Below are 22,438 nucleotides of genomic sequence, written 5' to 3' on the forward strand. Positions count from 1 at the left end.
CAAGTATGGGAAGGTTTATTCAAAAACATTTGAGATAAGTAAATGTTTTTGAAGGACATTTGATAGAGATCAGATGCAGAGCGATCCTCAAAACATACTCACAAACATACAGCTGTTTGCCCTAGGGCGATACTTCCAGGTTGCGGACGAATAGCGGTATTGCGGAAAGCCGGAACTGCTCGTCATTGGCAGGGAAGCATTTTCTCTTAATTGATGAGTTAATTTGTCAATGGCAGGGAAATAGTTAATACGTCAGAGGTAAGTACTTGTACCAAAGAGTGCATATTAGTGCCTCAAAGATACATACTGGTACCAAATGTATACATATCTGTACCTAAATGGTATAAATTAGAAATCTTTTAAATGGTACTGCCCCAGTGACAGTGTGGGACGATTTTTGACTTTTTTTTTTGCATGAGGCGCTTCAATCAGTAGTCAATGACATCACATATTAATATGGTTCCCGCATCGAGCATTGCGTAAAAAGTGTCTGAAATGTTTGCGGTAAAGTAACAGTTTTATATTTCAGTTCTCAAACAATGTCATCTTTAAATTAAAAATGACATAATTGAACAAATGACACTTAACTCTTTTCCCGCCATTGACGAGATATCTCGTCAATTAAGAGAAAACGCTTCCCCGCCAATGACGAGATTTTCCGTCTTTCCGCAATACCGCTATTATCCACCAGGTGGCGCCCTTCCGCAACTTTTTAAACCCGGAAGTATTGCCCTATGGCAAGCGGCTGCATGTCCGTGTCTGTTTTAAAGATCGCTCTGAATGGGATCTCTATGAAAAGTCTGTCACAAAAATGGAATTATCTCTGCTTTTTGCTCAAAATGTGGTGTTTTTGCAGAAACCTACCCATATTCAAAAGCTGATTGCAAAAGAACTACTAAAGGTAGGATGAAACGGTTTTTTGGTTTGAAAGCAGAGGGTCTGTTCTTTCATTTGGTATATTGTATGTTTATATATTTAAAGAAGAACATTTTCTGGAAAGCATTAAACTTTGGTGAAAATCATGAAAAACGCTGGCGCTGTCTGGCAACTTTTAAAAAAAACGCTGGCGGTGAAAGAGTTAATGACAGTTGTCAAAATCTCCTTCATGTTCATGACACTTGTCATGTCATGATTATGAAGGTGTCATGTCAGTCTTATGAACAACCCTTCAAGTAAAGTGTCACCAAATTGTTTAAATATGAGTGCCCTTCATTTTTCCAGCTAAAATACCAAATATAAGAACGACCTTTCTGTAAAAGTTAAGAGAAAGAAGAGCTTTAAGTTGGAGCTAAAAAAGTCAAAAAGGGCAAAGCATCATCCTCATATGATCACATTTTTCCAGCCAATATCATTAGCGCCTTCATTTTCAACACGATCTGTCAGTGCCGTGAACCATTAACAGATATCTTTCACACACTCTAAATAGAAACCTCCCCATAGATAACCTGCCTGCTAACCACACTGGCAAAAGTGAAAGTCGTGAGAAAGTTGAACACTTTTCCTACAGTTTCAAGAAAGTTAAAGAACCTTAAACATGACATCACCTTTAAATACTTCAAAGGCTCATTGTGTACAATTTGTCATACTTTTAATAACTTATGCTAGATGAGAATGCATTACTGAATACTAATTTTTTACTCCTAAAGGTGAAGTACAGTTACAACCTTATATTCAAGCTACTGTTACAGTATATTGTTAAGCAGAATCATACTAGGGCTGAAACGATTCATCGAGTTACTCGATTTACTCGATTCAAAAAATTCCTCGAGGCAAAAATTCTGCCTCGAAGCCTCGTTAAATTCCTATGACGCGCACTACACGCGCCGAGATCTGATTCACACGGACCGTTGTTCAATGTTCAGGAAGCACATCATAGCGCGTGGTACATTTTGAATTTAGTTGGCGCGATGGCGGAGCGAAGATGTCCGTAAACGGCAGAGAGAGACTGTCTAAAGTTTGGGATCAATTACATTATCATTACATTCAGCATCTGAACTGAAAACATCCACTGCTGTTTCACCAAGCGTCGATGAAACAAGGTAACATAGCTTTCGCTGATTTTAATCCCATACTGTATTTGTAGCGGTTTGACTAGATATGATGTTTAGCTTTGATGTTTTCGTATTCACGTTCAATTGCTTAAAAAAGAACCCCTTCACAAACACGCATGCACTTTACAGGTGTGTGTACCAAAAAACGGCTCCACAGTGCAATCATTTATGGGCAACTTGTAATCTGACATATTTTGTTCCATTATAATAATCTCTGTTTTATTGGAGTTTAGCATAAGTTATTCTCTCTCACGCGAGTCAGACCGATCGCGCAATGCATCATATGCTTAAACTTTTATGTAGCCATGCAACAATAATTTCAGCATGCATTCAATGTATACAGCGGGACGTGATGTCGTAACGCGTTTTTTTTTGAACGGATTCTTAATCTAAAATGCACCGCAATGCAAGTGATGCAAACCAAATGCAGCGTTCTATTGAAAAGGAATGTATGTTTTTCTGCCGTACCAAAATGCAATGAAGCAACTGAACGTCTGACTGGGGTGTCACTCTTCCTCAAGCACAGCACGCGTGCACACAGAAACACAGGTGCACGTGCGCGCGCACACACACAGGTTGTTACCATAGCAAATAGGCTCACCCCAGAAATGATATATTACATGTTAGTAGCCTAATGGTAAATGCTGCAGGTGTAGAAATGTACATAAACCAGATATTTACTTTGATGTCAGTGCTAGATTACAGCATGAAACCTGTTATGCATATTAATAAATTAAAGTGCTTAATTGTTGGCACTGGCACTTAATTTAATAATAAATAAAATAAATATAATAAATAATAAATTAATAGGCTTATTTTTTGGAGCCAAATACCTCTGTTTTTTTTTAGAAATAAAAGCCAAATGCTTGAACATTTTACAGCCACGTCATTTTCGTTATGCATTATTTGTTTTGGTTGTTTAAAAACACAAACAAAATTTTTATCCGATTACTCGATTAATCGATCGATTCAGTGCTAGATTAATCGATTACAAAAAGAATCGATAGCTGCAGCCCTAAATCATACTGTCACAAAAAAATGGTAAAAAAGCTGTCACTGGGGCGAAAGTACACATTTGCCCCTTAAAGAGTTCATATTAGTACCTCAGAGTTACTGTACATATTGTTATCAAATGTATAATTTCCTGTACCTACTATTTAAAGGGAACTGCGCCAGTGACAGCTTGGAGCTTTTGTGACAGTGCATGTATGCAATAATAAAAACAGCTGTTACAAATAACCACATTAGCATAGCATTATTAGATTTGATAGTGTTTGTAGGAGCATGACTATTTGGGAAAACAGCTCTCATCTAAAGGACAAACATAATGGGGTCCATGTGATTTCAAAGGTGTTTACCTCAGTCCATACAGAACAGTGCCGTCTGGGTGGAGACGAATCATTCGGTTCTTCACCGTCACGCCGTGCAGGAAGGACTTCTTGTCATTCAGGAAGTAGGTGTCTGGCAGCCATAACTGATCGGCCACACGGTTGTCCAGAGTGAGGTTCAAAGCCATCTCAGCGTAGGCCAACCGCTTGTCCCTCCAGCTCTGCTGGAAATACATGGTGATGGTGTAGTCCTGAAATTAACAATAATACAAAATTATACTCCAATCAAAACCATGTTTTGTGCATTGTGTGAAAAGAGTAATCCAAGCCTCAGCATCAGAACAGTTTTTTGTCCGTGGCGCTTTGAGAAGGAGGGTGAGTCAAGATTGTTGGAATGTTTTGAGGATTTTCCAGAGCATTGCAACATCTTTGAATGCCCATTAAGGTGCATTGAAATGTGCAGCTTTGTTCGACAAGGCACTGGCTTAAATTTAACTGAATCAGGAAGTTGTGGTGGGACATAATGATTGGCTTTCCCCCCTTTTAAACAGCCTATAGTGTTTAGTTTACCTCACAGTCTGGAACCTGATGAAAAGCTGAGGTTAAAAATTATGTCATTAAATTGATGATCTGTATTTGTTTGAGACTGAGGTTGTGTCCAAAATATCTCTCTATTCCCTTAACCAATAGTTCCCTATACCCCTAAATAGTGTACTATTTGAGGGGACAGGCATATGTAGTTGTGTCCAAGATTATAGCCGTGTGCCAAATGAACTCCTGCATCTCGACATAAAATGGCAATTCTGCGCTTCTGCCACTTAGTGTCCAAATTCACTCATTTGTTTTATTTTTTTCCAAGTAGACTATATTAGCAAACTAACGTACGAAATAAGGGAATGGGAGAATAGACGGTTTCAGCAGCCTGGCTGCCAAACCTCTCCACACAGTTGTGATCCATACTTGTCGTCTACATTCGTATTTTCGACAAGATATTTGTTTCAGAGATTAGCCAGATCAATAAATCAGACCGAAAGTTTACTTTGGTGACAACACGCATGCATATGATAAAACTGTCTATAGGGGATATTTTGGACACAGCCTGATAAGTTTTAAATGCTTTCATCTTTTAAAAGCAAATTGGTTTAGCCAAAAATTAAACTTGACTCATTGTGCAAATGTTTTATATTAAAATTCAAATTATGAATCCAGTTTATAGATTTTAAACGATTACACACATTAATCATCTCAAAGACATGTTTAAAAACTACATAATTATTTCATCATTCCATAATTCTTCAAAAATTAAAAATAAAATGGTAAGCAGTCGAATATAGAACGGGAATGTAATGCAAACATTATAAACTGGATTAAGATGTGTACCACCGTTGATATCGATTATATAAGCAGCGAGAAAATAGAGGTTTGATTGGATCTGAGCAGTGACTTTTGGATGTAGAGCAAACAGGACTGATATGACTCATCACTGTGAACTGCTTCAGCATCTTTAATGAAACAACGTCAGTGCAACGCTTCTGCACACCAGACTGATGTAAAAGGCCTGTGCTTAAGTATGCTGCGTGATTTTAAGCAAATGGTCGGCTATGAGAAGAAGCCATTGGGCCGCAGTGATGAGAAGAACAAAGACATTTCTACTGTTCAGAAGAGGTGCCATGGCAACCAGCTAGCCAATGTCTGTGATTTACTATTGATTCACTTAACAGGACTTCTGCTCACTGGCTGTAAAAAAAACTACACAGTGCCTGGATATTTCATAGGTCATCGGGACTGATCAATTTTTAGATATTTTAGGAAATATTTGGGGCTTTAAATATACAGTTGGTATGGAGGGTTGGGTAAGTTACTCAAAAAACGTAATTAATTACTAGTTACTCATTACATCTTCAATCATGTAATTAGATTACTGTACAAATTACTCTTACCAAAAAGCATTTAATAACTTATTAATTATTACTTTCTGAATCCGATTTAGTAAATGATACAAAGATAGGCTTGAAACAGCTCAAATAAATCTTAATAAAGTACATAAATTATTCTGGTCACCATTTTTAAAGTCCAATTCTCATTATTTTTGCATCAATACTGCTTATTCATACTTTAAATTTAAGCATTTGTAGGAATTGGGTAGGATTAAAGATGTAGAATAATGTTTTGCAGACACACACAGACTTTAAATTTTGATGTTAAATTCACTATTGTATTATATTGTTCTACAGTCCATACACAGTATTTAGTTGAATTACTTAGGGCACTGTTGGTATGTATACATATAATAAAAATGTATACTCCATAAATAATAAAATAAATATAATAGGCACATTCAGATCTTTTCAAAAAGTACACTATTGTACCAAAAGAACGCATAGTGGTACCTCAAAGCTTCACATTTACGGTACCTTAGAGGTACACCCTGGTTCCTCAAATGTACAGATATGTACCAAAATTTGACAACTTTTGTACTTTTTTATCTGAGTGTAAAGGTTAAAGCAACACTATGTCGTTTTTTTACCTTTAAATAATGTCTCTAAAATTATTTCAGTGATAGAACAACTTTTAACTGGACAAATTGTACTGTTGCTGCAACCTGAGCAGCCTCCTAGCTGCTACAAGCACACTCTGAAAGTGGCGGTGGAGGGTAGGAAACAAAGCTCAGCCCCGCCCCTCCCCCTGCCTGCAGAAGAGTGTCTGATACCAGGCACTGTTGCGCTTTTCAACCACATGGGGAGCTGTAAGTCATTTTTACATGGAAACTACATTGTGTTGCTTTAAAGGAATCAAACAAAACTTTTTTGTTTAGCGTTTATTTTTTTACTTATACCATCCCAAAAATACTATATAATCCAATATTATATATATATATAATCCAAATGAGTGTGTTTGTAGATGAACTCTGTTGAAAGGAGAAAACTAAAATCATAAACTGAATAAAAATATATCAAATATATCATAAAAAAATCGAATAAAATCAAAACAAAAACTAAGCTTGTCACTTGTGGTTTTGTTTCGTTTAGATCTTTGTATTTTTTAAAGCATCAGGGTGAGTAAAGAACTTTACTTTTCTTTACCAAAACTTTGCTAAAATGCCAAAAAGATGATTCAAAAGTCAAAAAATTTAAAAGTTGGGTTGTTTTAAACTATGGGCAAACCCAACTGTTGGTTTATGCTTGGTTGTTGTTACCCAACCATGGGTTAAAACAACCCAGCATAGGTTTATTTATAACCCACAAAAAAATTGTAGAAAAATTGTAAAAAATTAGCTGTAATTATGCAGCTGGTTGCCAGTAAATTACTGTAGAAGATAAAGACTGAAAATGTTTCATGTTCATTTAACTTTGAACAAACTGTTGCCAGTAAATAACATAAATGTAAAATCAACAGTAAGTTACTGGCAGCTAGTTGCACTAAACATATTTGCAATAAATGCTGCACAAAATGCTTCCAATACAAGAGAAAAGCTGAAGCCGCGTGGCGATTTTACCGCTTACCGCATACCATGTGAAACGGCCATAATACTGTAATTTCTACAGAATTGTTTTTACAGTGCAACGGTTGAGCTTGTCCACATTTTACACAATCATGGGTAAACAAACAACCCATCATTTTTAGAGTAAAGTCTTGTCTTTGGTATTACATTTGTGGCAAAAATCGATCGATTATACATTAAATCTGATGTTTAAATGACATCGGTACTAGTAATATTTGGCAATGAAGACTTCTATCTTGTTCTGTTAAAACGGGAGCTGAATCTATTTCCTAAAATCTGTGAAGATTTCTCTGTTTGGCAGAATTTTTTGCAACCTTTTGATATAACACACCACCTTTCTCCACATTCCTAAATGTCCAGGGAAGGTGCAGTAACGTAACACATCATACAGAAGAACTTCAGCATCTTCAAAACGCCCCGGTACAAAGAATCTTCAGCAATAACTTCATGATGAATAAATCAAAAAAGCATATTTGTTCTCGTAGAAGAACGAAGGGAAAAGAGTGAAAGAAACAACTTTATACTTGAGCGAATACTTCCAACAAATTAAAATAAAATCTTCTGTCTGAAACAGGATGTTAAACCTCCAGTGGCCCCAAATGGAGGCATTGCAGAGAAAAACAGAGCATCAGATCTCACATCCATCTGCATTCTCTCTTCCCTAATACCCATCTTTCTCTCTTCGTTTCTCTCTCTGTCTTATTTAATGAAATCTAGCTGCATATCAATTCTCAATTATAACGCTCTGATGCAGGAGTCCATTACATTGGACAGATGTTTAAAAGGCATCACTTGAAGGCATCATATATTCAACCAGTAGCCAATTTTTTAGCGTACAGTAGTCTTGTTAAAGTGTCAATATCTTGTGCATGCAATTTTTTCTAAACAGTGTGTGTTTAACTATTTTTTTCTGGTGCAATATATTTTTTCTTGTAGCTGAATTATTCCCTTGCATTTAAGTAAGTATTTTGGTCCATCCTCCTTTTTACAGTATATCTGCGAGAAAAAGTCAGATTTGTTTTCAAAATAATCATCTAACCAGGAACCAAAAGAAGAGTTATGAGCTTTATCTACACAAACGTGTCTACACATTTTCTGTCAATTAGAAACAAAGTATTTTCGATGCTTGCGTGCTGTTTCTTTAATACCTGGGAGCGATTTCATGCAAAGTTTAATCTAGAAAAAAGCACAGCTCCCTGTCATTGGATTTCAATTGAATTTCGCTTGAAGCTTGATAATGCTGTTACCAGAGCAAATGAACACACCTGCGGCTTAATGCATGCGACATGTGAGCGAGACCAAATTCAACCTACAGCTGTCGACTAACTGTTTAAATTAGTTAGTTAATAACACAACATTAATTCTCTTCTTAATACTGTTTTAAAGACAAAAAATGCTGCCTTCAAGTTGAAACAGGGATATTTATGCAAATGACTGGTCGTTATTTACTTTTTATTATGACTGTATGATTTAGTCTATACATATCTTATGTACTGTCAAAGTCCCTTTAGTGAAGTCGCACCACTCGGCAGCCATATTTTCTACACCTCTGAGCAGTAATTTCAGTCATGCAAGCCTAAAGTCCTATCTAATTGAATGGGGTAAGACAGATTTATATATAATCTTTTGCTAAAATCACAATTAAACAACATATTTCCAACCAACAATTAAACCTGACATCAAATAATCCACAACTTTTGTTTATTAAAGGATAATTCCGGTATTTAACACTTTGGGCCCTATTTTAACGATCTGAAACGCAAGTGCGAAGCGCAACGCGCAAGTGAGTTTGTGGGCGGATCTTGAGCGCTGTTGCTATTTTCCCGGCGGGAGAAATAACTCTTGCGCCGGGCGCAAATCAATAAGGGGTTGGTCTGAAGTAGGTTCATTATTCACAGGTGTGGTTTGGGCGTAACGTCAAATAAACCAATCAGAACGCTATCCAACATTCCCTTTAAACGCAAGGGCGCAAGTTCCATGGCTGGTTGCTATTATTATGACGGATTTACCAGGCGCACGCCAGGAGCGGTTCACAGCCGAGGAGACCGACGTTCTTGTAAGAGCAGTCAAAGACAGAGAAGTTGTTTTGTATGGGGATAGGAGAAACCTGCCCAAATCAGCGTCGGTTAAACAGGCGTGAGAGGAAATAGCCACAGTCTCATCAGCTGGCATCCCTATCGTTGCGCCAAGCGCTACAATAATGTCAGGAGACAGGGGAATCCCAAGCTTGCCAGCATAAATCGGGCACGCCATGTAACGGGAGGTGGATCTGCCTACACATGACCTGACGCCAGCAGAGGACATCGCTGCGTCCACCCTCACCGCTGAAAGGGTTTGGGGGCTTTGAAATCGGACCCAAGAAACGCAAGCAAGGTCCAACCCCAAAGAACACTTACAAATCAAGTTCATATACATTAAGGTTTCTTATGAAAACATTTTAATTATTATTTACATAAAATAAACGTAATACAGCCACACAACAAACTTATGAAAATATTTTAATCGTTATTTGCATGAGAATTTTTTAACGCAGCCACACAATAAATAAAAACTATCACCACAATGCTCACCACAATGATTTCCCATATCTCGTGTATTAATATTTTTAAGTGTAACAATTTATGATTTGCATTTGCAATTTATTGATGTTGCATCTGTGTAGATTAGATGCAAAGTGTGTGCGCGTTGTGCACGCTATACATTATGGTCAAGCATGCGCCCTTAAAATAGCATAATGAACAACGCGCAACGCGCCACTGACTTTTTTTCTGGTCAGTGGCGCAATTGTTTTTTGAAACTGCAAAATAGAATCAGGGATGGTTTGCGCCAGAACACGCCTTTTTTTTTGCGCAAGTTCATTCCTTAGTTTGCCGACGTGCGTCTGTGGAGGGAAAAACCCACTGTGCGCCGGTGCAAAATACGAATGATACATGCGTCACTGACAAAGTCAATTGCGCTGGGTGCAAGATAGGGCCCTTTGAGTCTCATTTCTGGTTTGTTTTGGATGAACTACAGTGATGGACACAGAAATTTTGACAATGGGTCGTGTCTTGAGTTTTTGACTCGTTTAGATGCGTTTCTTGACTGCTTCAGAATGGAAGTTAAGGGCCATGCACAAACATGTCATTAAAACAACACTTAACGTTCATTTTCAAAACTGTACTACTAACCGAGTGGCGCAATGCGGCGCAATGTATGATTTCAATCCGTGTTATTTGCTATAGTGGAACTATTTGTTTAGATACATCACAACCGCTTATAATTCCGCTCTATAGTTGAGTCTGAAGCGTTAGCACACTCCTGACCACTTGATGGCGACAACCACTTTGCCGTACAGGGACGCTGAACGGAACTCGGTGTCTAGCGTATAGACAGTCACAATCGAGCTCAACTTCAAACCTAAGGCTGGTCACTGAGCCCTCAAATATGGGAAAAATTTCTTCTGAGAGAAACCGAGTGAAAAAACAACAACCACATGTAAACAGACCCTTTTCCGTTTCCCGGCGGCGGAGTGATATATCAGCGAGCAATGAGTCTTCCAAGAGAAGTCAATGGAATTTTAAAAAATGCCAAATAAAACACGACAGAAACTGTATTTCGCTACACTACTTGTTTTTATCATCAACAAACACCACAAACCACTCGGTGAGTAGCACAGATTTGAAAATGAACGTTAAGTGTTGTTTTAATGACATGTTTGTGCATGGTCATTGACTTCCATTCTGAAGCAGTCAAGAGACGCTTCTAAACGAGTCAAAAACTCAAGACACGACCCATTGTCAAAATTTCAGTGTCCATCACTGTAGTTCATCCAAAACAAACCAGAAATGAGACTCAAAGTGTTAAATACCGGAATTATCCTTTAAGCACAAATTGTGTTAAAAGTGAATTGTCAGCTTTTATCGATTATCTGGTTCTTTTAACTGGAAGGCGGGACTTAGGTCCCCAGAGCGGCCAAACTAAGTGTTGCACTGTCACCCTTTAGATAGTTTCATTGGACGCAGAGGAGTTGTCACGGTTACGAGTCTGGATGGAACTTAACTTCTGGTCTCTGTTTGTTTAATGGTCTGGCTAGAGGCTAAACTGACCTCTGGAACAAATACCTCTTCGAAAATAACTAATGTTTTGATTTCCTTGAGACAAATGGAGACTGGGATCATGGATCACCGCTATGTGAAGGGAGGTTTAGCAGCCGATCTGTAGTTAACATTGTATACATTACATAGTAAAAAAATTTTACAGTAATGTTAGCTCAGTGTAGTTTTTGATACACTTTAGCTATGATTTGAACTAAGGTAATCTGCTTGTTATTTATTTTGCTTTTTATTAGAAATAAACTACTCTAACTGTACGTTCTTCTTTGGGTTTTCACATTGCCTCTGAACGTTTGCGCTTTCCAATTGGTTGCCGCCGAACTGCGTAATAGCTCATTACCATAAAGTTGAGCTGATTTCAACTCTTCTTGACGCTTACACAATTCGAGACACGCCCCTGCACGCCACCAGCTCTCATTGAAAATGAAAGACTCCCGGACACTTTGACGATTTTGATGTCTGCTGATTGCAGTACCACATTAAAATAAGGTATAAGGTAAATAAGGTAAACACAACTACTCACTCGGCTGAGATAGCTGTCAATCACAGCTGCCAATCATGACGTGACACCAACGTTTTTATAGCATTAAATAACTAACTAAAAACAAACTTATTTTAAAAAACAAACACTTGAATTTACATCAGCGTGATAAAAAGCACAGTAAATGACAGAAACCAGCTTTGGAAAAAGATATTTGAAGTTTAATTAAATTGTTTAGTTGTTCTCAAGTCCCATTGAATAACATGGGGGAGGCGGGGTTTTTGTCCTATACTAGGACTAGTCACTGGGGGACGATCGAGACATTTTGGCTTCACTTTTCAGGGCTTGTGCGTCACGCTTGGCGTGAATGCACTGTAAAACGCACACTCCATGACATTTACAGAACATGTTGATGGTGTATATCTGGGGTTAAAAGGATAGGGATGCATAGCATTGGAGCATTACCAGCGGTCAACCTAACTGCCTATTGAGATGGATTAAAATGCTAACACATATATTACAAATTATAACAAACACTTAATTTGCATGATTTGTCTTTGTGTCTTGCCTAAAATAGACGGAAAAGAAAATGTGACATTAAATGTGATGTATGTTAACATAATATGACTGTGTATATGTCAAGAACGTGTTTTTTTCATTGCTTTGTAATGCAAACGACATAACAAAGTGTGTAAACCCATTCATGTGGTACTACATGGATGTTATTATAAGCTTGGTTTAAAAAGCTCAATTTAATACAATTTGTACAGGGGGTCAGTGTTCCTCCTCTCTATCCATTAAGGAAGTGGTTTCCAAATTTGGGGGCCGAAAAGTATGAGAGCCACTGCATTAAGGGGTCCTTGCCATTAAAAGGCTGAATATCTTAGATTTACATCATTCATCATGATAACTTAGGAACTTTCCAGGCAGGACTTGAAGGGATCATATATTCAACCGGTAGCCAATTTTCAACCGCATTTTGATTACCTCATCAACCTATTTCTCTGAGGCAACACCGGACGGTGAAAAATGTCAGCGCTCTAAAATAAACGATTGCAAAACTTCATTTTCAAACTAGCTCTCAGAAGAGGCGTATAGTTGTGTCAGGACTTTTTCCTGTGAAAGAAAGTGCAAGAGTTTCTTAAAAAATGAAAAGCTAATGTATTCTAAGCCCAGCGTCTTCTCTTCACACATCAGCTAAGCCCGGTTTATTTTAGTCAGGTGAAGACTGTTTCCTGTGATGACTGTGGACGGCCCCCTCTCGGATGATGATGATGGGGTCATGCAGTATCCCGGGAGCCGCTGGGAACCGCAGTCCCCTGAAGCGCAGTAACTTCAGCCATCTAATTTCCGCGGAGGGTCTTAAGGTGGGATCGCCCTGTGACTTATTCTCCTGGTGTGTTGTACTCATAAATTTCCCAATAAAAGAACTGATCTCGGATCATATTTCCTGCTGTCAAATCATTATTACCCAACAGTAACCTGAAGGAACAACCGATCCAGGTGCTTTATGGATTCAGGCCGCAGTCGTTGAAGCAGAGGCGCTAATAAAACCAAAGTCCCTGACGCTGCAGGTAGAAATGATGAATGCAGAAGTCTGTATGGGGCCTCCATGGTAAGTATGTGGGGAGTTGTCAGCAAAAATGCAGACGACCGCTCTTTAAGTAAACTGCTTTTTAAGGGCCCCGGGGCGACGTTTAACTTGAGGTGATGGTCCAAAGCCAAAAAGGTCTACTGGCCCTACATAATTGGTCGTGACTGCACTAATACGTAATCATGCGTGCTGATCGTTTTCATATTGAGGACCATAAAGATTCAGTTGAAAAGGCCTTTAAACATATGAACCCAAAAAACTGGAGCTAAATGTGGTCGATCGTATCTTATCTACTGATATTAGGTCTTATATTGTAAATGGGCAAAAAAACGACAACAGTTGTAACAATGATATTCGTCAAACCGGTGTTACTTACCATGTTGACTTCTGAAATGGAGTCAATGCTGGCTATATTTATGCTCATTCCCACGATGACTGGAGGACCTGCGGCAAAAAGATACAGAAACAGAGAAAAAACAAAATAAGTTGAATTACAACTGACACACAAACAATTCTGCAATAAACTCATTTTATTCAAAACCTATGAAAATACATACAGCGAGACACAGTAAAAATTGGAAACAGTGGATCTAAATTTTCTTTTTATCAAAAATCTTAAAGGACAAGTTCAGTTTTTTACCATTAAAGCCCTGTTTTCTGATTGATTATGATGAAATAGAATGGTTTTGACTGAAATTTGGACATATGATGCTGGCCCAAGAATTTTTGGTTTCTGTTGTATCACCCCCACCTCTACAATGGCTGCATAGGTGCACTGAAACAATCCTTCCTAAAATGCATTAAACTTTCGTTTACAAAGACGTGAAACTCACCGAGTGGTTAGGGGTGTTCACTGATACGCTCACGCTAAAATCGCTGCAAAAGATGCTTTCCAACAGGTGTTCTGCATTCGTTGTAAACTTGTGGACCTATTTTTCCAAACGCCTCACACCCGTACATTCTTCCGTTGAGAGCTTGAATAATAGACACTCCATCTCAGTTGGTGGCGATAATCCGCCTTTGCCAATTGCAAGAATAGAAACAAAGTTCCCGGCGTGGAGTAATACCGTACCTCACAGCACATCTAATACAAGTCAATGGAGTTGGACAAAAACTACGATAAAACCTGTTGGAAAGCATCTTTTGCAGCGATTTTTGTGTGAGCATATCAGTGAACACCCCTGACCACTCAGTGAGTTTCACGTCTTTGTAAATGAAAGTTTAATGCATTTTAGGAAGGAATGTTCCAGTGCACCTATGCAGATACTGAGTGCGTTTACATCGTCTTACGCTGATAATGCTTAATAAACTGATAACACGTGGGGTCATGTAAATGCGTAAAGCGGTTTTCTTTAATCGGGGAAAGCCCATAAACAGCGTATGCAAAAACCGATCGGCACAGGTAGTTTTTTGCTCATTACACCGATTTCGCATGGCATGTAAACACCTTAACCCGTTTTCTCACGGTTTTGTCCATGTGCGCATGTCTCCGCGTATGAAATACTAACGTCACACGCGGAAGTAAGCGCAAGGTAACGCATAAAAGTCTCCGCTCGACTAAAGCAGTTGGCAGAGAAACTGTGAAAATAAAAGCTCATGTTACATTTACAGGTTCTGCAGACACGATGAGAGATACAACAGTACAGCTTAAGACAGATATGCCGTCGGCTTTTTGATCGACTATTATGTACTATAGGTGGTGACGTCACTGCCTGCGAGAAACCTGATAATTCTCCAAGTCCCATGTAAACGCAGTTGACTGCATAGCCGGCTTATTGATTTGCATGTAAACGCATGGAAACAGTTTTCTATAATAAGCAGATTTTTGATAGTTATCCGCTTATTCTGTGCATGTAAACGCACTCATTGTGTGTGTGTGTGTGTGGGGGGGGGGGGGTGAAACCACAGAAGCCGAAAATTCTCGAGCCAGCATCATATGTCCAAATTTCAGTCAATACCGTTCTATTTCATCATAAACAATCTGAAAACAGGGCTTTAAGTGTTACATACATAATTTGTCCTTTAATGTTAAAGCAAGCAGTCACAACACAATCTCATGACAATTTATACATTGTAAAAAAATGCAGCATTTTTGTCCAATCAACATATTATGTTAAAATTCGTTGAAAATTTGACTTTTTCCATGTTTAAGTGCAATAATTGGGTCCCCAGTGCTTCTATCAAACTAGAAAATGTGTAAAAGATCAACCCAGTAACTTAGTTTTGGCAAACCATTCTCTGCAAGCATGTGAAAAAAATTGGTCTTTGAAAGTTGGCTCCCCTTGTGATGTCATAAGAGGATAATACCGCCCCTTAATCTGCACTATCCAACTACGGCACTGCCATTTTAGTGCATTTGCATTTAAGAGGACACACCGAAAACGGCACATTTTTGCTCACACCTACAAAGTGGCAATTTTAACATGCTATAATAAATGATCTATATGATATTTTGAGCTAAAACTTCACATACTCTGGGGACACCAACATTTTTTAAAAGTCTTTTGAAATGTCCCCTTTAAGTTAAAGTAACATAAAATATAAGTTAAACCATTTCAAGTTGTTTTTATAAGTTATGTCAACTTACCACAGGTCAAAACTTCAGGTCAAAATGGTAGGTTAAATTGACTTTATGAATAGATTTTTTTATTGAACTGAAGTTGTTTTAACCTCATTCTGCATTTTTATAGTGTTATTTATTCTAATAATCATATGTTTTTATATGATTCGCATTGTACAAATTGGCCAACTTTTAAATTACGTAGGAATTCCTGTGAGATCAGGGCTGGATGTCAATACAGGTACAGGTATGTGTGTTTTAGTCAAGTCAATTCCTTTCTAGCAACAAAGGTAACCAAGAGTATAGCTCATTACACTAACAAGTCTATGAACTATGTCTATGTTCTACTAACAATAAAAAATATTTTGTCATTTAAAACCAAATAAACCTGAGATCCGAAGTATGTTTGTGCTTTCTGTCACACCTGTGCAATTCTTTTTGGTGCCAGTAATACCAAACAAATTATACTACATAAATAAAATAAAATAGGTGTATGAAAACATCCTATAGTCACAAAGAGTAACTCTTATTCTAATATTAATATATCTTCATTAATATGAATATTCTATTCAAAAACACAAAAGCCCTGAAAGTGATCAATGTATGGTAACCAATACCCAAACTGCATTTAACTCAGTTCACTGCAGTGCACGGGGAGCAATGGGAAACAGGTGTCTTGCCCAGTAGCACCTGCCGACCGTGAGATTCAAACAGTCAACTTTTGGGTTAAAATCCTGACTTTATAACCATTAGGCTATGACATCCCATAAAGTGCATCATTAAGTGAGGCCAGTAACCTCATTCATTTCAGATCCCAGTTAGAAAGTATCTATATGTAAATTCTTACTATTTCATTTCTCCATCCGAGCTGTTTCTGTGTGAATCTAGAGACAGAAAGTACCAGTGTATGTTAAAACTGTCTTACAAAGCATTGCCATCCTATTTTTGGCCCGGGAGTGTTTGGTGTGACATCTGGAGGGCTGAAGACTAAATAAAGACAACATCAGCGTGATACTCAATCAGGGTCCATCTCCAAACTGGTAACATTATACAAACAGACTCTTTGTGTTTAGATCTTGGTTATTGTTCATTTAAAAATATACATTTGTCCTTTGTTAGTTGAAGAGTTAAGACGTTTCATATGCTTTATTGCAAATCCATGAAAACTCTGTAAACATGATGAAATATGATTTACACTAAACTAAAAGAAAAAACGGTGAGGAAATTTTAATATTAGATATTTGTACCGCAAAACAAGACAACAATTCTGTTTAAGAAACAGAATATCCACATAATTTCAGTATATCCACACTGACATTTTCTTTGTTTATCATCCATCTTCTCTGCCGTCCTAAAATATCTCTGAGATGCCATCCAGAAACACTGGTAAAAAAATCTGAAATTACATGCTGCATTTTGAAATATTTACTAACTGAGCACTTGACTGAGAGTGCAGGCCTCCATCTCTCTGTATCTACTCCATCTTCTTTGTGCATTGCTACTTTTCACCCCCTTCCTTTCACAGCTGACATGTTTTCCTGTCTCAGTCTTAAATGCTCGCAGAGAGAGAGAGAGAGAGAGAGAGAGAGAGAGAGAGAGAGAGAGAGAGAGAGAGAGAGAGAGAGAGAGAGAGAGAGGCTCTGTGAAGCTTTGTGAAGGCAACCAGCAAGTTTTTCACATGAGATGTCAAAGTACATTCATTGGCCAGCCCAGCGAGGCCTGAGATCTCCCGCACGCACCTGACGCTACATATTTTTGACCCGGGCCTCTATAAAACTGAGGCAGATGCAAATAAACTTACTTCACTTTTTAAATTTTAATTACAAGACTTGTTGCAAAGGAACTTGTTCTCCTAAGGTTTTGGAAATACAGAAACCCTAATTGTTAAACTCAGGTGGATAAAATTGATAAGATTGAGAATGGTTAAGAAATTGGATCATTTTGATAAGATTTGGATTCCACTTCTTGATTATCTTGATAACAAATGTTAATTAATCATACGGCATTGGGTGACCATTAAATCCTAAGTGTAGTTCGAGGGTTAGCCTAAAGTGTGCACTGACATTTCTTTTGTAACCGCACATGCACTTTTAATGTTCGTGCAGTAATTGGTTTATCCACAAGGTGGCAACCCTGCCCGGGGGAATCGATTCACATGGTAGACGATGAAAAACTGCATAAACAAAATGGACCAGAATGCATTCAAGGTACATCAACAACAGAGGACATTTATTGTGTGAGAGATTGGGTCATTTATAAAACTGTACCTTGAAAGAGTAAAAGATGTTTACATGGGTTTTAACTTAAAGGCGCTCTAAGCGAATTGACGCGTTTTAGACCATAAAACATTTTTTGTTACATACAGCAAACATCTCCTCACTATCTGCTTGCTGCCTGTCCGCTGATCAAACTGTAAAAAAACGCGATCTCTGTAGACAGCCCAGGCTACACAAACGGCAATATCAACATAGTGGCCAAACCTAGCACCACAAAACAAAACAAATGGTTCCAGCCAATAAACGACAAAAAGGATTTGGGGGTGGGGGTTGGGCACGTTCATGAAAGCACGGAAGGGAGGGGGAGGGGGTGGAGTTAGCTACGCTCCGTCTGTTTGAAAACAATTCAAACATCAACAAAAACTAACGTCTCGCAGATTCGCTTAGAACGCCTTTAACTGCTCCTTACTGACCCCTGTAGGCCAGGAGACGTGTTGCATGCGTTCAACGATGCATGCTTGGCTAGGCTACGTGTTCCACTGTGTGCAGGGACGTTCACAGGGCCCAAATTTGCTAGTGACGCCCCTGATGGTGTGCATACACTGGCATACATGTACAAATGAACCTTTATGCCATTCGCCCTTTAGTTTCATGTAAGGCCTGAGTTTTGTGATCTAGGTTGTGTGTTTTTCATAATTATCATATTAATAGACGCAAGAGCTTTGTGGAAACCAACATGTGACCTGATGTTGTTTAAAACATCACTCCCCTGACCTCAGACACTTACTTTAGAGTGTTCTTCCAGCATAAGCAAATAACTCACTGAGAATTGATGGAGTGTACTGTATAAAAAGTGTGTGTGTGCATGTGTGTGTGTGTGTCAGGCTCAGCTCCAGTGAAAGATCTCCCGGTCTTTGATTATCTGCCAGTCCCTCCTCAGGTTTCTGCTTGGTTTTGATACGTGAGCGTGCAGGACATCGAGGTCTATTGATGTTTTGACAGTAGATGCTGCCAATTTGTTGAGGTTTTAATTTAAGACCAAACAAAGGGAAGAAACATTAGGCTTAATCTGGGTTTTAGCTGTCTATAGCCATGTCTTTGATACAGCTTGTTCAATATTACCACACAAAGGCTACAGAGCTTTGGAGCTGAACCTAATAAATTCATTAGCAGTTTATACTATTGCCGGGTCCCACACCACCACATTTAACATTAGATATTCACAAATCAATGAAAGTCCATGGGGTTATTTGTAATAATTATGGCCCTGCTCTCCTGTGCCTGTTCTGAATTTCATTCTCATTTAAAGTCATTTCAGAAAATTGTTTCTTAATAGATTTTAAATGTTAGAAATGTGTTGCTGAAACACATTACAAAGACTGAACTGTGTACTGAATTGTGGAGTTACACCATTAAACAGTTTTTCACCATTTCAGAGTTCAGAATTATTTGGGTGGGGCGAAAACTGTGGCTCGATGACACAATAGAGAAACTAAGCATAGTCCCGCCTCCTTACACAATCACAAAAATACATTAGGGTTGTAGCTGTGTTTGAAATTTGAGAAAGACTGCAGCTTTCACACAAGTGGGCGTGGTTTCAGTGCAGACTGATCTCACGGAAAGTCCTGTTAAAGTCACGCAAAATTTGATTCATTTATTTGTGTCCATGGCACGAAATTCAGATTTTTTCATGACTTGAGCACAAATGTCTTTTTCATGTCACTTGCACAAATTTCTATAAATGGTTTTTCATGTGCGTTGCACGACTTTCTTTTTGTTTCATTTTATGTATTGTTTTTTTTTTTAAATGTTCCTACCATAGTCGCTTGAAGTTGGGGTTAGAATCACTTTCTGTTACATTTTTAGACACCCAAACCCCAACTCTAACCCCAACTGCAGGCGAGAATAGTTTTAAAAGTGGATGAAAAACATGTAGAAACTAGTGATAGACCGATATCGGCCGGCCGATATTTGCGAGTTTTATGTGTATCAGCTGATATGTGGCTGCTGTGTTCGCCTATTTTTTTCGGCATTATTTACAGACAGAGTGCTGGAAGCCACAAGCGATTGCAGGTCATGTGACTTAAAACAACCAACCTTTCCATGACAACATCGAAAGCTCTGCCTAACAGCTGATCATACACTGTAAAAAAATTCCGTAGAAATTATAATGTTATTGCAGCTGGGTTGCCGGTAATTTACCGTAGATTTTATTATTTTATTAAATGTTATTTACTGGCAAGAGTTTGTTCAAAGTTAAATACATTTTAAATATTAACAAGTCTTTATCTTTACAGACTAAAACTATACAATTACAGCTTCATGCAAAGCATTCTGGGAACCAGAAATCATCATCAATCTTTTTCTGTTTTTTGCTTCAGATTTTCTTTCCCAGAATGTTTTGCTTGATGCTGTTTTTTTAGTTTTACTCTGTAAAGACAAAGACTTGTAAATGTTTAATGTTCATTTAACTTTGAACAAACTCTTGCCAGTAAATAACATAAATGTAAATCTACGGTAAATTACCGGCAACCCAGCTGCAATTTCTACGGAATTTTTTTACAGTGTAGCTGCACAAAGCGAGTTTTAATTTCTCATCTCTTTATATATTTGTAGTAGTAAAGTAACAGAAATCAATATCCTTTGCTGATAGTTCCTCGTCATTGTGGAGAGTGCAGTTCATGGTTCCATAGCACCGTCGCCTTTTTTTACTATTTGTTAAATATAGTTTTTTTTTAAGTTCAATAAATGTTACTTGTTTAAATTGAGACTTGTAACATTTGGCATCATTGTGTCATTTTTATGATGTAAATTAAGTGAGCAAAAGCAGTATCGGCTCCAAATATCGGCTTAAGAAAATCGGCACATAAATCGATACCGGCATCGGCACTTAAAAAAATCCATATTGGTCGATCCCTAGTAGAAACCAATACATAAAAGTACATCATAACCCAAACCCCAAATCTAACCTCAACCCCAAGCGACAATGATTTAAAAATAGAAAAAAAGATAAACAATACATAAGATGACACCAAAAAGTCGTGCCAAAATTTGTGCTGGTGACATAAAAAAAGATATGCATGCTTAAGGCACAAAAAAGCTGAATTTTATGCCATAAACACAAAAAAAATTTTGTGACTAACACAAATTTCTGTGAGATCATGTTGTTTCAGTGCCAACAGCATTTTTTTTTACTTTTTTATAATAAAAAAAAAATGAAACACAGAAATAGCAAAGAATTTGAAAATTTTGTAAAAATGTCACTAACAAAAACCTAACATCGGTTATTAGCAGTTTTTTAAACTCAACTAAAGCATAAATATCAGATAAGGGTAAGCGGGGCCCAAACTAACGAGGGGTTAATTGTAAGGCGAAGAAATTTGTGCTTTTGGTCTTTTTCTCTTACTATCAGAAGATGATCTCCTGTGAATTTGTAAAAAGTTTTGATGTGTTTTGGATAAGATACTGTATTGAACAAATTGTGTTATTGGAGGCATAAAAGTAAATTTCTTCATCTTATTTTTTTCGATTTCTGAGTTGGGTGTGTAAGTCACCAAATCCAACCTTATATTATTTGAATCACTGTTTTGTTACCTAAAACATAACAGCATTTTGAAACATGTCAGCAACACTTAGTAACTGATAGCTGGGATTGAAAACATTTTTACACAGTGGGGTTGTAACACAGCGTAGTACATACTATTATTCAAGATGATAATTGTTATTATAATATCAGAGGAAATAACTCACAATTATAATTTTTTGTCTTAAAGGACAAGTTCGGTATTTTAGACTTAAAGCCCTGTTTTCAGATTGTTTATGGTGAAATAGAACGGTTTTGACTGAAATTTCGACATTTGCGGCTGCCCTGAGAATTTTCGCGTGTTTGTGTTTCATCTCATACCTCTACAATGGGTTTAATGGTGCCCTGGAACAATCCTTCCTAAAATGCATTAAACTTTCGTTTACAAAGACATGAAACTCACCAAGTGGTCAGGGGTGTTCACTGGTATGCTCACACAAAAATCGCTGCAAAAGACACATTCCAACAGGTTTTATCGTAGTTTTTACCAACTCCATTGACTTGTATTAGATGTCCTGTGAGGTACGGTATTACTCCGCGCCGGGAACTTTGTTTCTATTCTTGCAATTGGCAATGGCGGATTAGCGCCACCACCTGGGCTGGAGTGTCTATTATTCAAGCTCTAAGCGGAAGAATGTACGGGTGTGAGGCGTTTGGAAAAATAGGTCCACAAGTTATCAACGAATGCTAAAACAGCTGTTGGAAAGCATCTTTTGCAGCGATTTTTGTGTGAGCATATCAGTGAACACCCCTGACCACTCGGTGAGTTTCACGTCTTTGTAAACGAAAGTTTAATGCATTTTAGGAAGTATTGTTCCAGTGCACCATTAAACCCATTGTAGAGGTCTGAGGCGAAACACAAACATCCGAAAATTCTCAGGGCAGCCGCAAATGTCGAAATTTCAGTCAAAACCGTTCTATTTCACCATAAACAATCTGAAAACAGGGCTTTAAGTCTAAAATACCGAACTTGTCCTTTAATTCCGCAGCCCTCTATTTATATGCATTGATGCTTAATACAAGGATGGT

General features: G+C 37.9%; 1 protein-coding gene across 1 annotated transcript in view; it reads right to left on the reverse strand.

Annotated features, from left to right (window-relative positions):
- Positions 1-22,438, reverse strand: part of gabrb4 (gamma-aminobutyric acid type A receptor subunit beta4) — a 76,221-nt gene that overhangs the window by 22,532 nt on the left and 31,251 nt on the right. Inside the window, exons 4-5 of the mRNA XM_065287271.2 lie at positions 13,427-13,494; positions 3,410-3,630 (exon numbers count right to left, since the gene is read on the reverse strand). Of these exons, the coding sequence (XP_065143343.1) occupies positions 3,410-3,630; positions 13,427-13,494 (289 nt within the window). The remainder of the gene's footprint in view (positions 1-3,409; positions 3,631-13,426; positions 13,495-22,438) is intronic.

Source organism: Paramisgurnus dabryanus, chromosome 18 (genome assembly GCF_030506205.2).
Source record: "Paramisgurnus dabryanus chromosome 18, PD_genome_1.1, whole genome shotgun sequence".
NCBI classification, from domain to species: Eukaryota; Metazoa; Chordata; class Actinopteri; order Cypriniformes; family Cobitidae; genus Paramisgurnus; species Paramisgurnus dabryanus.